Source organism: Neltuma alba, unplaced genomic scaffold, assembly GCF_004799145.2.
Source record: "Neltuma alba isolate B1F8T4 unplaced genomic scaffold, ASM479914v2 tig00013459_pilon, whole genome shotgun sequence".
In the NCBI taxonomy this organism is placed as follows: Eukaryota; Viridiplantae; Streptophyta; class Magnoliopsida; order Fabales; family Fabaceae; genus Neltuma; species Neltuma alba.
In genome coordinates this window covers 297,740-310,951 of record NW_021637695.1, presented here as the reverse complement: position 1 = coordinate 310,951, position 13,212 = coordinate 297,740, and the positions used below count along the sequence as shown (strand labels likewise).

The following is a 13,212-nucleotide window of genomic DNA, read 5'->3' as shown; positions in this document are numbered from 1 at the left end:
ATATTACATGTTTTTTTTCCTGAAGTATTAATTTTTTTCACCTGATAATCTTAACTATGTAACTTTTTAACTAATTAACCAAACTCCTCTGACTAATAACGTTTATTGAGAGTACCTTTTTTTTTAATAAATATTGAGGGTAATTTTAATATTCTACAAGAAATGTTGGCAAAAAAAATAATATTCTACAAGAAACAACTAATTTTATTAATTTTTATAAAATGAATTAAAATTGCACCGCCGCCACTTGCATCATTGAGGGTTGAGCTACGGTTTGGAACGTCTCCTATTGGGTAGAGATGAGAGATTTGGTTTGGAGTTGCGGTAATAATTTAAAATAAAGGAAATACCTCGAGCACTCAAATTATAGACCAGCAATTTTTTGTTTTTTCCTCCTTTGATCCTGTTTTAACTTTCTTTCGTTAGGATAAGATTGTTTCGAGCTTCAAAAACAGCTTCTGCGTACTTTGTTTTCCGCCCAACGGCTTTGAGAACGTACCAATAGCACTACGCGCTCGCATTGTTGGATGGAGAATTTCGTTTCTGGTTTAATGAAAAGGAGGATATGCAATGCCTTTGCTAACATGTAAACCGTTTTTTTTTTTTTTGCCAAAATGTAAACTATTTTTTTTTTATACTATCCTCCACTAAATGTGAGCCTCGTTAGTAAAAATTGTAAATTGTTGATTTGGACGTATGATTCAATTCATATTTTTTGAAAAAAGAGAAGTCATTAACATATTGAGGCAAAGAACGTTCCTCGTCAGCAGTAAGAACCAGTTTCTCTCCCAATTACATTCAGAAACAAAAACTCCCACAGCACTCCCTCTGATTTGAATTGATACTTGTCACCATGTTTCAACTTATTTTATATTATACCCTCTTTCACATCACTGGCTGCCCCCCCAAAAAAAAAAATCTTATTTGTGTTAAATTAACAAATTAATAAGGAACAAATAAAAATCTCATAATTTGCCCTCTCACTTTTATCCGCCACCCTGATCTCTGCAACAAAAAGAAAAGTTGTAGTCTACCCATTGGCTATTGGCTTGTGTCGGTACCAGTCGGCTTAACATTAGTTTGAGTTGTCCAGTCATGGCCTAAAGGCGCTGAAATTACAATGGTTTAAGGGGTTTGTAATATTCAAGGGATAATCACGAGACTCAAATCCACATGACATGAATGGTAACTTGAAGCTGCGGTGAACGGGTGAAGAACAAGCTGTAAATTAGATTCTTTTCTCATATTTCAAATTCCATCAGATATCTTCAACAACCACATCTGACTCTGATTACGATGAATAAATATTTGACGTGGACACATTCACTACGTCAAGAATCTAAACTCAACAGGAAAGAATGTAAAATAACAAATATAGCACAGCCATAATACAAGAACACCTAAGTAACTCGTGTCCAGCTCTAAAGTGTGACATCATTAAAGTAAACTCTCCCAAAGACCAAACGCAGAAGCTTCGGAGTCCAAAGAGAAGGAAATCTCAAAGCCCTAAGATGCCCGTGAGACCAGGAAAATCCATCTGCAAGAAATGATAAGTGTGACTTATCTCAAACATCATGCAAAGCGTGGATATGAATGCAGACTATAAAACTATGAATGCAGACTATAAAACCAGGCTTTAAGAGTCTTTTACAGCATATAGAGAGCTATCTACCTCAATAATGGTAAAACATACCTTAACTGCCCTTTTAAAAATTAAGCAGGAAACAAGGGTGTGCCATCTACTTGTCTGGATGCCCTCTTTTAGCTTTCCGGCGTGCATGGTGGGAATTTACATTCCGAATAGGCTTATTTCCCTTTTTGCTGCAGCAGATAGACAAGAACTTGAATCAGCTCCAAATTTCACCCACGCGCACACAGGTATATGACCCAAGGAAAGCAGATTCACCATAATAATTTTGAAAAAGCATATTTCAGAGACTGACCTGAAAATGGCAGAGAAAACTCTAGCCAGTAAAATAACAGGCAAGGCTAAGGCAGCAGAGGCCTGCAAGTTGACAGAGCATTTGTCAAACAATCAAATAATCGATTTTCAATTTCAGCAATAACTAAATAGGACACAAAAAATCACATGATACAGACCGCAAACCACTCCAACTCCTTGGTAGCCAGAGGTCTTGTAATTTCATGCTTTTTTAGCGCCTCCCGAACAGTAGCTTGGACCTGAATAAAAATTATAAAATAAACACTCATAATACCATGACATGATCGACCCTTTATTGATGAACAGCCATAGAAAAGTTAACTGGACTCTTTAGAGTCCAAAATTGTAATATATTTAAGCAAACTGGTCCCCTCAAACATCACTATAAAATCACGCTATGGTCTCTCAACTGTGGGCTACTTAGGAACAAAGAATTGCGCGTGTGAGCAGAAATCGGATTATGCAATAATACCAAGCTTTGACTAACTTTCTAGTTATGGTCAGACAAGAAACAAACACAGGGCGAAGAATTTCACATTATGAACCACTTCATATCGTTTTTAAACTGGTTGAACTGTTGAGATTATTCACAAGCATGAGGAGCTCAACCATTCAAAGATCAATACTTGTTAAGTTTAAATTTTAAATGTTACTCATGCACCAAAGAAGCAGAAAGCAACAAATGCTATTGTACTGGAATATCATGCCAATGGAAGAAAAGAATTGTCTTCCCACAGGTAACCCCAACAACAAAAGGTGGGGTGGGAAAGCACGGTTTTTCACTTTTAGGCAATAAATCAATGTAGAATTACAAAATACGATGTCAGTTTTTGTTTATATTCAGAGGGATGAATCCCCGACGAGGAAACATTGCCTAATTCGCACCAACAGTGAAATTGCAACAAGCTTTGCTAAACATTTGATAGCACCTGGAAAGTTTGAACAAAATACCTGGCTATGATACGTAGTAGCTGATTCCAGGAATTTCCCATATGCATGAATAACCTTCTTCGTGTAAGGCTTCAAAGCCACTTGTACTTTATCAACATGAGGTTTGGCAGCAACAGCAACCTGATCAATGTATGGCTTTGTGAACTTTTTAGCTTCCTGTCACTCGTTAGAAAAAACCCCAAGTTACACATCCGCATGGGGGAAATCTTAAGGAAAAAATGGTGAAGCATGTACCTGATAATAAGGATCTACAACTTCTTGCAACCTGTTAAAGTGCGGAGTAACTGCATCTTTTGTTACCTTGTAAGATTCAACTGTTTTTGCAGTTAATAATTGCACATGAGGTTCAGCACTTGTTTTCACCACAGACCACTGTTCTTTTGCAGCAGGGACCCATTTCTTGAAGTGGACGAAGAGAGAATTAGAGGGAACATAATTCAATTGGACCAGGGTATTTAACAAATCAACTAGCTTTCACATATACAAACCAAAGCAACTTCCATATGATAATATTGCAGTACACGTAAACCAAACAAAATACTCTGAAGGGAATTCATCTTCTACACACTGGTCATGGTCGTTGGAGTAGAAGGTACTTTCTAGATAATGAACTACTTAAAAATACATCATTACTCCATTATCCCCACATGAATAAACAGAAGCATATCTAGAAATAACAAACGAAATACCTATAAGAAACAAAAGCTAATTTGCATTTTTGTCCTCGTGAATAAATTACTTACAGTTTTCATGGTTTCCACATGCGGTTGAGCCCACTTTTCAGCTTGTGCCTTCTTCTCTAGGGTCTGTTGTAGTGATTAAAATTTAAAATAATTAAATAAATGATCTATCATTGATTAAATGTGTCACTTGTATCAACAGAAACCAATTAACTACCTTCTGAGAAATCATTTCCCAAGCAGGTTTCCCACGTTCATTCCAATGAGCCTCGACGAAGGACTAGCAAAAATAAATAAATAAATCAGAACCCATTAAGAGCCACTTTCACAGAGTATCATGATGGATCCGACGTCAACTCACCTTACAATGGACTAGGTGCACAGCAAGCCAAGGTGGAAGCCAAGCGCCATGAGCCTGATCAATTAGTCAATATACATCACTTAGATGCCAAATACATACCAAAAAGATTGTTCATACGATCAATATTCACCAGAGAACTGAAAGAGATTTTCAAATCTCTCCATCAAACTAGCCGCATGACGCAGCTGCTTGAGTGAAACAGAATTAGAATCATTAATAAGACGCTAGAAATGTGCTATACTGGCTCAAGACGTGTCTATAAATCCCCTAACAGACTTTTGGATCACTTTATTATGAACTTTGAACCAAGGATGACACCCCACGTATGCATATATCTATTCTAACCATGTGGTCAAGAGCCCAATTTTTTTTTCTTTGGGTCATCCGCGGAGTTAGAATAACTGCCAAACTCACCTTGATATCATGCTCCCGCTCAGTGACCACATGATGTCGTCTAAGCTCTCATGTATGATATCATGCTATATGCTCAATAACTTTCTACTCCTAAGATTGATTCTTTTTCCTCGGATAATCACATCAACAAAAGCAAGCCAACCGTATCACAACAGCAAGGCACTCAAGTTAAATCAGCTAGCAGACAACAATGGTTCGCAAAATAGGCAGTCATCTCTGCCACCTCCATGATAGCATTCAATCAGTAAGTAACAAGTGATTCTGCTGTAATCAAGTATCAGAGCGCTGCAACTTGTTATTTGCAAAACTTCCCTCAAATCCCAGCTGCCATAGGTGAACTTCTTGTCACTCATGCAAGGTTTTACTTCGTTTAACTCAGTTGAAAAACTATTTCTAGCACCAAGCACGCTCATGGCAATTAGCCTGAACTAATTCAAAGATCGGCAACTGTCTACCACTGCATCTCCGAATGATAATAATTTAGATGTATGCACGAGTAATTACCTGTGACAGCTCTTCTCTTCTGGATGTTGCCTCAAGTTTTGCCTTCACCATTTCTTCCTAAATAAAATTAATTCAAAAAAGAAAAGCAGCCATCAAAATTGTCACGGAGCACCTTGCATAATGAAGAGAAGAAAACCAAAGCACTACCATACCTCAGCAACTTTAAGAGCACGTTCTGATTTACGAATCACCACCTTCTGATCTTCATTAATCTTTTGAAGCTGTTAAGATTTTACTCCTCAAGTCACCATATCATCCTCAGTCAATTTTTTATTTAGAATTAAAATTATTAACTTGGTTTGGTGAACAATAAGCTATAGTGTTGCCATGCTACCATTTGAGATGATTGGGTCACAACCATCAATCTTATCCTTTACTACCTTTCAAATGATAGAAGAATCATCAACAACCAACAGCAATAAATAGCATAGTGAAACTATGATAATAGCAGAGCTTATGTTCTAGTAACACACAAGCAAAATCGAAAAGGGAGTTTGGCATCAGGCTTAGTCTAACCAGTAATTTCCCCATTACCCTGAAAGCTCTCCCTCATGGAAACAACAGAGAAGAGGATACACCGGATATGGCTGTAAATCCTCCACTACTTGCCAGGAACCTCAGATATAGACCCCAGGGGGGGGGATACAGCATCAGTATTTTCAACAGAAAGTTTAGACACATGACGCCAAGAAAAACAAATACACAGATCCATATCTTTCCATTTCAATAGTGAATATAAGAAATTGATTCCCAAAACACTACAAATATAGGATATGATTGGAGCAGAATAGAAACAATCTAGACAAACACTGAACTTACATCTGCTAGCTTTGAGTTCAAGTCACGAATTTTTTTCTCAGCATCATTTACCCGAGCTTCCAAGGCCACTTTTTCCTTGCTCTGTAATTCTAGTTCCCTTTTTAGCTTGTCAACCTATATAGACAATATTTTGAGTTAGGTATAATGAGTCGTAGAAAAATTTCACAATCCAACCAATCCATATCTGACCTGCTTTTCCAGTTTATCAGCGCGTGCATGAGCCTTCCCAACCTGCTCCTCAGCATCTGATGTTCCCTTTTTCTGGGAGAAAAGAATGAAAAAGTACAAAATAAGTTTAAAGGAGCCCTTGGGATGCAACTAGACTGACATTACAACATAGTTTAGGACATGCAATCCATCCCTAACAGTGTTTCAAAATGTTAGAACTGAATTAAGAGTAACATGATGAAGAAAGAAAGAGAGAAACTATACTCCCACCACTTGCATTCTTTGAACTGAAGTAACACGATAATCAACATTTCCATGGTAAATTGAAAACAAAAGACAGGACGATAAAATTAGGCTCCTCAAGCCTTTACCTGGAGAGCAGCAATGTCTTTCTGCAAGGACTCAATAGTATTTGAGCTGTCTTGAATAATGTTTTCCTTTTCTGCTATTATTACATCTTTTTTCTTCACTTCTTGAGATCTTTCACTGATTTGAGATTCTTCAAATAAAATTAGAAACCATTAGCCATAATAAAAAAGAATCAAAAGCCACCTCGTAGGAGGTCAAGCATAAATCGCAAAACTATTTTACAAGCATTGAATCACACATGCATAAACACACAAGATGATATCTCATCAATCTCGTAAGACATAAAAACAATTTTTATTCACCCAGATGACAAAATCACTCAAATCTTCAAAATCTAAAGCTCCACCCATCACTCGCTCTGAATTTTATATATTAAAAAACCGAGTTAAACTCAATGATTTTTCTTCTCTGAAGAAATTGCGTCCATAGTTGCGATAACAGACACTGAACTATCTGAATGAACATGAAAAAGGCATTGTCCCAACTTCCCAAGGGGCAAAAATCATCAACAACTTTTCTCAAATTTACTCTCTTGTTTTAGCCTTTCATTTTATCAGCAACTGAATAGTAAAACTAAAAATCGTTCCAAGCAAACAAAGGAGGGTAAAAAAGAAAACCTAATTTGAATACTTCAAATGAGAACTGACCTAGAGTTTGGATCTTAGACTTGAGTTGATCCAATTCGATCTCAACAGCCGAAGAATCAGAGCCGCTGTCGACTCCAGTCAGTCTAACAGACCCATCCTGTCCACCGCCTCCATCGATGGAAACATCGGCCCTAATGCGGGTGGAAACTAGGGCAAGGAAAAACGCGAGAAGAACGAGGAGCTTCGAAGGCGCCATGGAATTGCCGCCAACAAAGCTACTACGCAACTCTTAAAATACGAAGGAGGTACAGACACTAATTGATATTCATTTCTTCTCGGTGTTCATCTAACATCATAAATATGCCCCATTCAACCTTTTGTTAATTATTTCTTTTTTCTTTTTTTTTCTTAATCGTCCGTGTCGTGTGTGAGTGTGTGACGGCAGGGACCTGCTACTCCAACCAACCACATTGCCGACTGCGCTCCCTCTGATGACGTGCTTATATCACAAGCCATTGATTTTGAAACCGTCAAAGCATTGACCAAGGTGCAGCTCATCGGTAGTGCCACGTACGAGCGGCTTTTATATGCATTCATTCAAACTACAAAGGTTCGTTGGTGTGTGTATCCACCCGGAAGCAAGGATTAAAAATAGAAAGCAAAAATATGCCATATCTTATACCAGTTCTTAATATAAGATTTTTTTAATTAATTTGATTAGATTAAAAAAATTAAAAAATTAGTTAATTATAAAAAATATTATATGTTTTTTTAAAATATCATAATCATCTTTCTTAATATATTTCCTCCTTCACTTATTTGATTATGGTTAAAAGAGTATCCATATAGGTAATTTAGAAAAAACTGATAAATATGAAAAATAAATCTTCTATTTATGACCAAAATTAACTTAATAATTGGGTCTTATATTAAAATCGAATTGGTAATGTTATAATATAACGTACATCCCTTTATTTTATTTTTATTTAGATTTATACTTTTATTTAATTTGTGTGAACCACATAAAATATAAAATTTATGGTAACATATTATTTGTAAATATACGATACGTGGGGGGCCTAAATGAGCTACATACATGACACTTTTTTTTTTTGGACTGAAATTACATACATGGCACTTAAATATATTACTATCTCCTGTTTTAATTAAGACAGGGATAATAATTAAAATAAAAAATTGGTCACTGATGTGATGGCATTGTGGGGCTTAGTCCCCCTCGCACGATAGGTTGCCAGACCTTTTTGATCTTCCGGAGAAAGATGGAGGATTGACTATTAAGTACGTTAGTGAGTTGAGTTTTGACTAATTAAGCCTAATTGTGGTGGTTGGATATTGTTGGCTAAAATTAATTCTCTAATGTTAGGGTTGGAGATGATCCTAAGAAAAACGTGTATTGACTTTATTCTTAAAGTCTTGACTTGTTTATATTGCTGCATCCGTATTAATCCTTGAGCCAGATCAATCTGAAAGGGCAAAAAAAAAAAAAAGGAAAAGGAGAGGAAAATATTCCTCCGATTTTGTAAAGGCTTTATTTGTTGAATTCCACAGACTATTCTCGATATGTGTGTGAAGCTGTAACAGAGGATTGGCACTGAGACAGATTCTGACGAGAACATGCGAGTGTGTTGCAGCAGTATGTTTTTACTCCGATGTTTTATGTGTTGCCGCAGGATGTTTCTATTCGGATGTTTCAAGAGATATATGTGCAGGTTTGCTCCACAAAGATATCGATCAGTCCCTCCAAATAATATAATCGATTTTTTCTTTTTTAACTTGTTCTGTCCGTAGTGTTTGGATTGATCAAATTTATCATAATTAAAATAAAAACAAAAAGAAGAAGACATACATAAGATTGATTGGCTGTTGATGAGGAGTAATTGGCGGTCAGGTGGGTTGGTAATGCTCAAATGCTGCACGCAGGATTCACCAGGATTTCAGAACAATGCTCATCATTATTATTCATTGACTTTCCCATCCAACCTCACGTCCTCACCTGTTTTCTCAACTTTCCTTAATTACGTTGTGTACTATATATACACAATAATGTGTCCGTATATAATTCTTAATGTCACCAAACAATGCGGAAATTTATCCCATTTCCACTTTAGTATAAAAATTAGTCCGAAATTATATTTTATTTTAAATATAAAAACTCAATTTATTTTATCTTTCTAATTTATAATATTTTCTTTAAAATATTCCTGTTTAATGCAAAGGATTTCAAGCAAATGATAGTTTTAATATACATGATTAAATAGTGTAATTTTAAAACATCAATACACATTTGTTATAATTAATTAATTTAACTAATTTTTTTAAGTTATCTAGCTCTTAGATCATGGATCAGAGATGGTATTATATTTATTTTTCTTATAAAAGTCAGGCGAAAAGGGCAGCAGCGCAGCCAACTGCCAAAGCGGGTCTCTCCCTCATGTAGCAGATTTTTTTTATATTACATCAACAGCACTACCTGACTGCATCAGGAGGTTTGATTGCTAATTATATATCATTCTGGAATGGTAATTTGAACAAATTTGCAATCCATTATCATTGTCACTATCATCAGTGAGTTTAAGGAACCTACCAAACCCGAAACAACATAAAGACGGGAATGATACAAGGGAATAGAAAAGCAAGGAAGTTCTTTTGTATGTGCAGAACGAAGCACAACGGAAAAAGAAAGGACTCCTGTTTTGATGGAACAGACGCGCATGAAGAGAAAACAACCACATGATCAATCCAATCATACGTACTTTAAGACTGAATAATGGCCGAGTTTGCTCGGAATACAAGTAAATTAAGTCAATCATGCATAAATAAGTAGTGGATCATTCTCAATAAAAAGAAAGCCCCCAAATTTATTTATAATGAACTCGATCTCTACTTCTATTTAGCAGACCAACTCTACCACTCGACTCTCCAACCTAAATATTAGACAAGACATATATATTAAATTATAAAGCAAATGCTGTCAACCTGAGTGAAGAAACCGTCATGGGATCCAAATTAAACATCTATGATCGATCAGTCGCATGGCTCGCAGCATCACTTGAGATTCCAGGGATTGAAACTGTTAGTGGTGATATTTAAGTTCTCAAGTGAAAGACCAGGATTCTGAGCACCAACCGTCATGGAGGCAGTATATGACGAGGCATCGTTTCCCTGGACTGGAATGGATGGAGACACGTGGGCCGCTGATCTGCGCAGATTATTGTGTGGGTTCAGGTGCTGACTTGGAGTCTGAAGAAGCTGGTTGTTTAAGGTGGTTAAAGAGCCACGAGCCACGATGTCTTCTGCCAACTTCACCTAAAATTAGATGCACCATATTTAATTTCCTTAGTCATCATGAAATAATGAATACCAGGATCTTTTTTTGCCCACCCCCTTCTCCTTTCTCATAATTCTTCTGAACCGGGAAGATAAGGTATTTCTCATAATTCTCCTTTCTCAGAATATTATCTGGAAGAAATTCGCCGGTGAAAAGATATTTCTTGTATTTATCTCTAGACTTAGAATCCCATAACATGATTGATCGTGTTACTTTAATTTTGCATAACGTTACCTTGGCTCTCAACGCTTCCACACCTGATTTCAGCACTCGGTTATCAGTATTAGCCTCACGAAAATGTTGGTCAGCATCTATAAGCTGCTTGGATAGATTTGAATTTTCCACCCTCAGTTGCTCAACCTGAGAAAGCCATAAAATTCAAAATTTCTTACAGGAGATGTAAATAATAGAAAATGCAGATGCAAAGAAAACGATGACCGTTGCATGGTACGTACTAGAGATTTGGTCTTGAATTTTTTTTATTTTTTCCTCTTACGCCTCGGTATCTTAGGAGAGGCAATTCTATTCGAGTCATGGACACTAAATATGAGCAACTCGCCTAAGATTCATCATGCTGTGAGAGTCTAGTTCCCCATTTAAGAAAATGTGTAGCGCGCGCTGATCCATATCTTAATAACAGATTATTCAGATACTTTGCTTTGCTAGGGGCAATGATTCTAGTTTTATATATACACATGTTCTGGTGCACTGCAACAAAGACCACTAAAATTCAAACACCTTAAACTCCACGAAAATATAATTATACCTGCGTCTCAAGGTCAGCCATGTGCGCTTGTTTTCTTCTTCTCGATCTTCTTGCAGACTCCCGATTAGATTTCTTCCTGAGACGTTGATAATCATGTTAAGAGGGGAAGGACGAATTGTGTAATTAACCTGTTTTGAGTGTTTTAACACACACACACACACACACCTTCTGTCGCGCTTATCAGTGGGATCTATGATCTGCTCGCAGGGACCTGTTTCATCATCCTCGTCAGACTGCTCACCGCTTGATGCTCCTCTTGCTTGATTACCTATTGGGTTTGGTTGATTAGCTGACGTGGGGCTTCCAACTGGCCAGTTATAAATGCAAATCATCCGAAATGTTATTATACTAGACCAACTAGATTAGGTTTTATGAGCTACAATCCTGTCTAGGATGCCATGCGCACACACACGCACACATATATGTCTGTATATCAGTTTATCTATTATCGTACGACGTGTGTGGTGAGGAAAATTAATTCAAATGATCACAAATACAAGTGTGTCGCTCATCGGCGAGTACCACAAATCGATGAGGGAGACTCGGTGATACAGGAAATGGGAGAACGACTGGGAGTGATGTTTTGGGCCCAGGCAATATTGTTATCGTCTAGTTCTCCTGAAGCTGAAAATTCACTCACATCAGTTTCCTGCAATTATATATGAACACTACATAAGACGGAGTTCTTGATAAAAAATTCGAGATTTAATTCAATCTGATTATATGACTGACAAAAGGAATACTAAAGAATTTATAACTACCATCAGTAATGTTATTGCTCGAAGCTATTGTTGTGTTGAATTTTAAAAGTGATTTTAGAGGGTTTGAGATGAGCATGTAACAGCAGTTTTGCCTTTTAATGTACAACTTGTTGGAATTTGAGTTCAGTCAGGTTGGGGATATAGGGAGTGAACTTCTGGTGACACCACTCACGAATCATGATGGCAGAAAAGGAAAATAAGCATATGATTCCAAAAATGAAAGGGCAGATAAATAAATAAGATTGTTAGATGAAGCGGAGCATGATTCACAATGACAAGATTACCCCTCTGCTTTGATCCCAATCATCGGTAACAGGGCAAGCGAAGGCAACGGCAAAACAAATCATTTACAAGCAATCATTCAATAAAATCGCAAATAGGGGACTCTTCAGGAAATGGAAATATTATGTTGCAATGAAAAACTATAATTACAATCGAACAACTAATTATGATTTCTTTTCAAAAAATACTCCAATCATTTTAGGATGTCCATGAATAGTGTTAGTATTAGTAATATATTATTCCCAGAGTTTTTTCTTTTCTTTTTAAAAAGTGAAGAAAAGGCAGCCCGTGTCTGCGAGGCCAACAGAATTGGCATAATAATTTATACTGGATCTTGTCATAATGATAATGATTTAGTGATAAATGATACTTGTTCTGATACTTAATATAAAAAAAACAAATAAGTAAATTACGAATATATATTTAAAAATTTTAATTTAATTAATTATTTATAACAAATAAATGTTTTGTAAAGTGAAATTAGGGTTTCATGCATGAGGGAGCAGGAGGCCGTAATATACTGCAATATACAAGCTGCCACAATGGTCACAGAGAAAGCGTGTTAGATGCGATCTTGTTGCCACGTCACAAGTGATCGAAACTGCTTCGTGACGTGACAACACGTGCCCCCAACGTGGTTCCTAACAGTCAAAGTGAGCAGTAGCATAGCACTAACCAAAGCGGCCTGAAGCTCATCGAGGCTGACGCCGTTGAAGTATGCATCCTCACCGCCGGCGAAACCTCTGTTGACACTCTGACACATGAACTCGCCCGATTTCACGTCCTCATCGATCACGGATCCGTTCGTCATTTCCGACACCAACGCCATGAACTCTTCCGCATCCCACTCCGACGTGATGCGTGGGAAGCCGCCGTCGGCGGGGTAGATGGACGACGCAGTAACTGATTGAATCGAAGGGCAGGGCTCCATTATGCAGGGAAGAACACAGACAGCAAGAGAGTGATATGGAGGGGGAGATTGGGAGGTGAGGGAAAAGGGGAGTGATCGAATGAACCGAAGATGTATAAATAGGGACGAAAGAGCTAAAGTACGTGAGCAGAAATCTAAATCTTTTTGTTACCAAAAAAATAAAAGAAATCTAAATCTTTTTAGGCAACAAAAAAGAAGAAGAAGAAAGCCTGTGCAGTTGGACAGCACATGAAGTGAAAAGCTAAGCACCAAAAAGTTTCTGGGGAGATGTAAAATCTCTAAATTATCCTTGTTGGCCAATTGTCACCTCGAATGAAGGAAGGAGCCC

The 13,212-nt window shown here is 37.1% G+C and overlaps 2 protein-coding genes across 3 annotated transcripts; both read right to left on the bottom strand.

Moving 5' to 3' along the window:
* Window positions 1–1,202: 1,202 nt before the first annotated feature.
* Window positions 1,203–7,121, bottom strand: LOC114737509 (uncharacterized). Its single transcript, XM_028925443.1, has 15 exons — window positions 6,856–7,121; window positions 6,211–6,338; window positions 5,861–5,932; window positions 5,672–5,785; window positions 5,005–5,073; window positions 4,853–4,909; window positions 3,935–3,988; window positions 3,791–3,853; window positions 3,637–3,699; window positions 3,128–3,292; window positions 2,894–3,049; window positions 2,101–2,181; window positions 1,944–2,005; window positions 1,694–1,821; window positions 1,203–1,537 (listed from the first exon to the last, which is right to left on the bottom strand). The coding sequence occupies exons 1-14, from the start codon at window positions 7,049–7,051 to the stop codon at window positions 1,740–1,742; spliced, it is 1,362 nt and encodes a 453-aa protein (XP_028781276.1). The 5' UTR covers window positions 7,052–7,121; the 3' UTR covers window positions 1,203–1,537; window positions 1,694–1,739.
* Window positions 7,122–9,488: 2,367 nt separating this feature from the next.
* On the bottom strand, window positions 9,489–13,051 carry LOC114737463 (basic leucine zipper 9). 2 transcript variants are annotated; one of them, XM_028925385.1, is made up of 6 exons: window positions 12,630–13,051; window positions 11,433–11,559; window positions 11,076–11,178; window positions 10,911–10,986; window positions 10,379–10,504; window positions 9,489–10,122 (listed from the first exon to the last, which is right to left on the bottom strand). In XM_028925385.1, exons 1-6 carry the CDS (start codon window positions 12,882–12,884, stop codon window positions 9,862–9,864), a joined length of 948 nt encoding a protein of 315 aa, XP_028781218.1. In that variant the 5' UTR covers window positions 12,885–13,051; the 3' UTR covers window positions 9,489–9,861. The 2 variants fall into 2 exon arrangements, with proteins under 2 accessions (XP_028781218.1, XP_028781217.1); XM_028925384.1 differs by having other exon boundaries at window positions 11,076–11,217; window positions 12,630–13,048.
* Window positions 13,052–13,212: the final 161 nt, after the last annotated feature.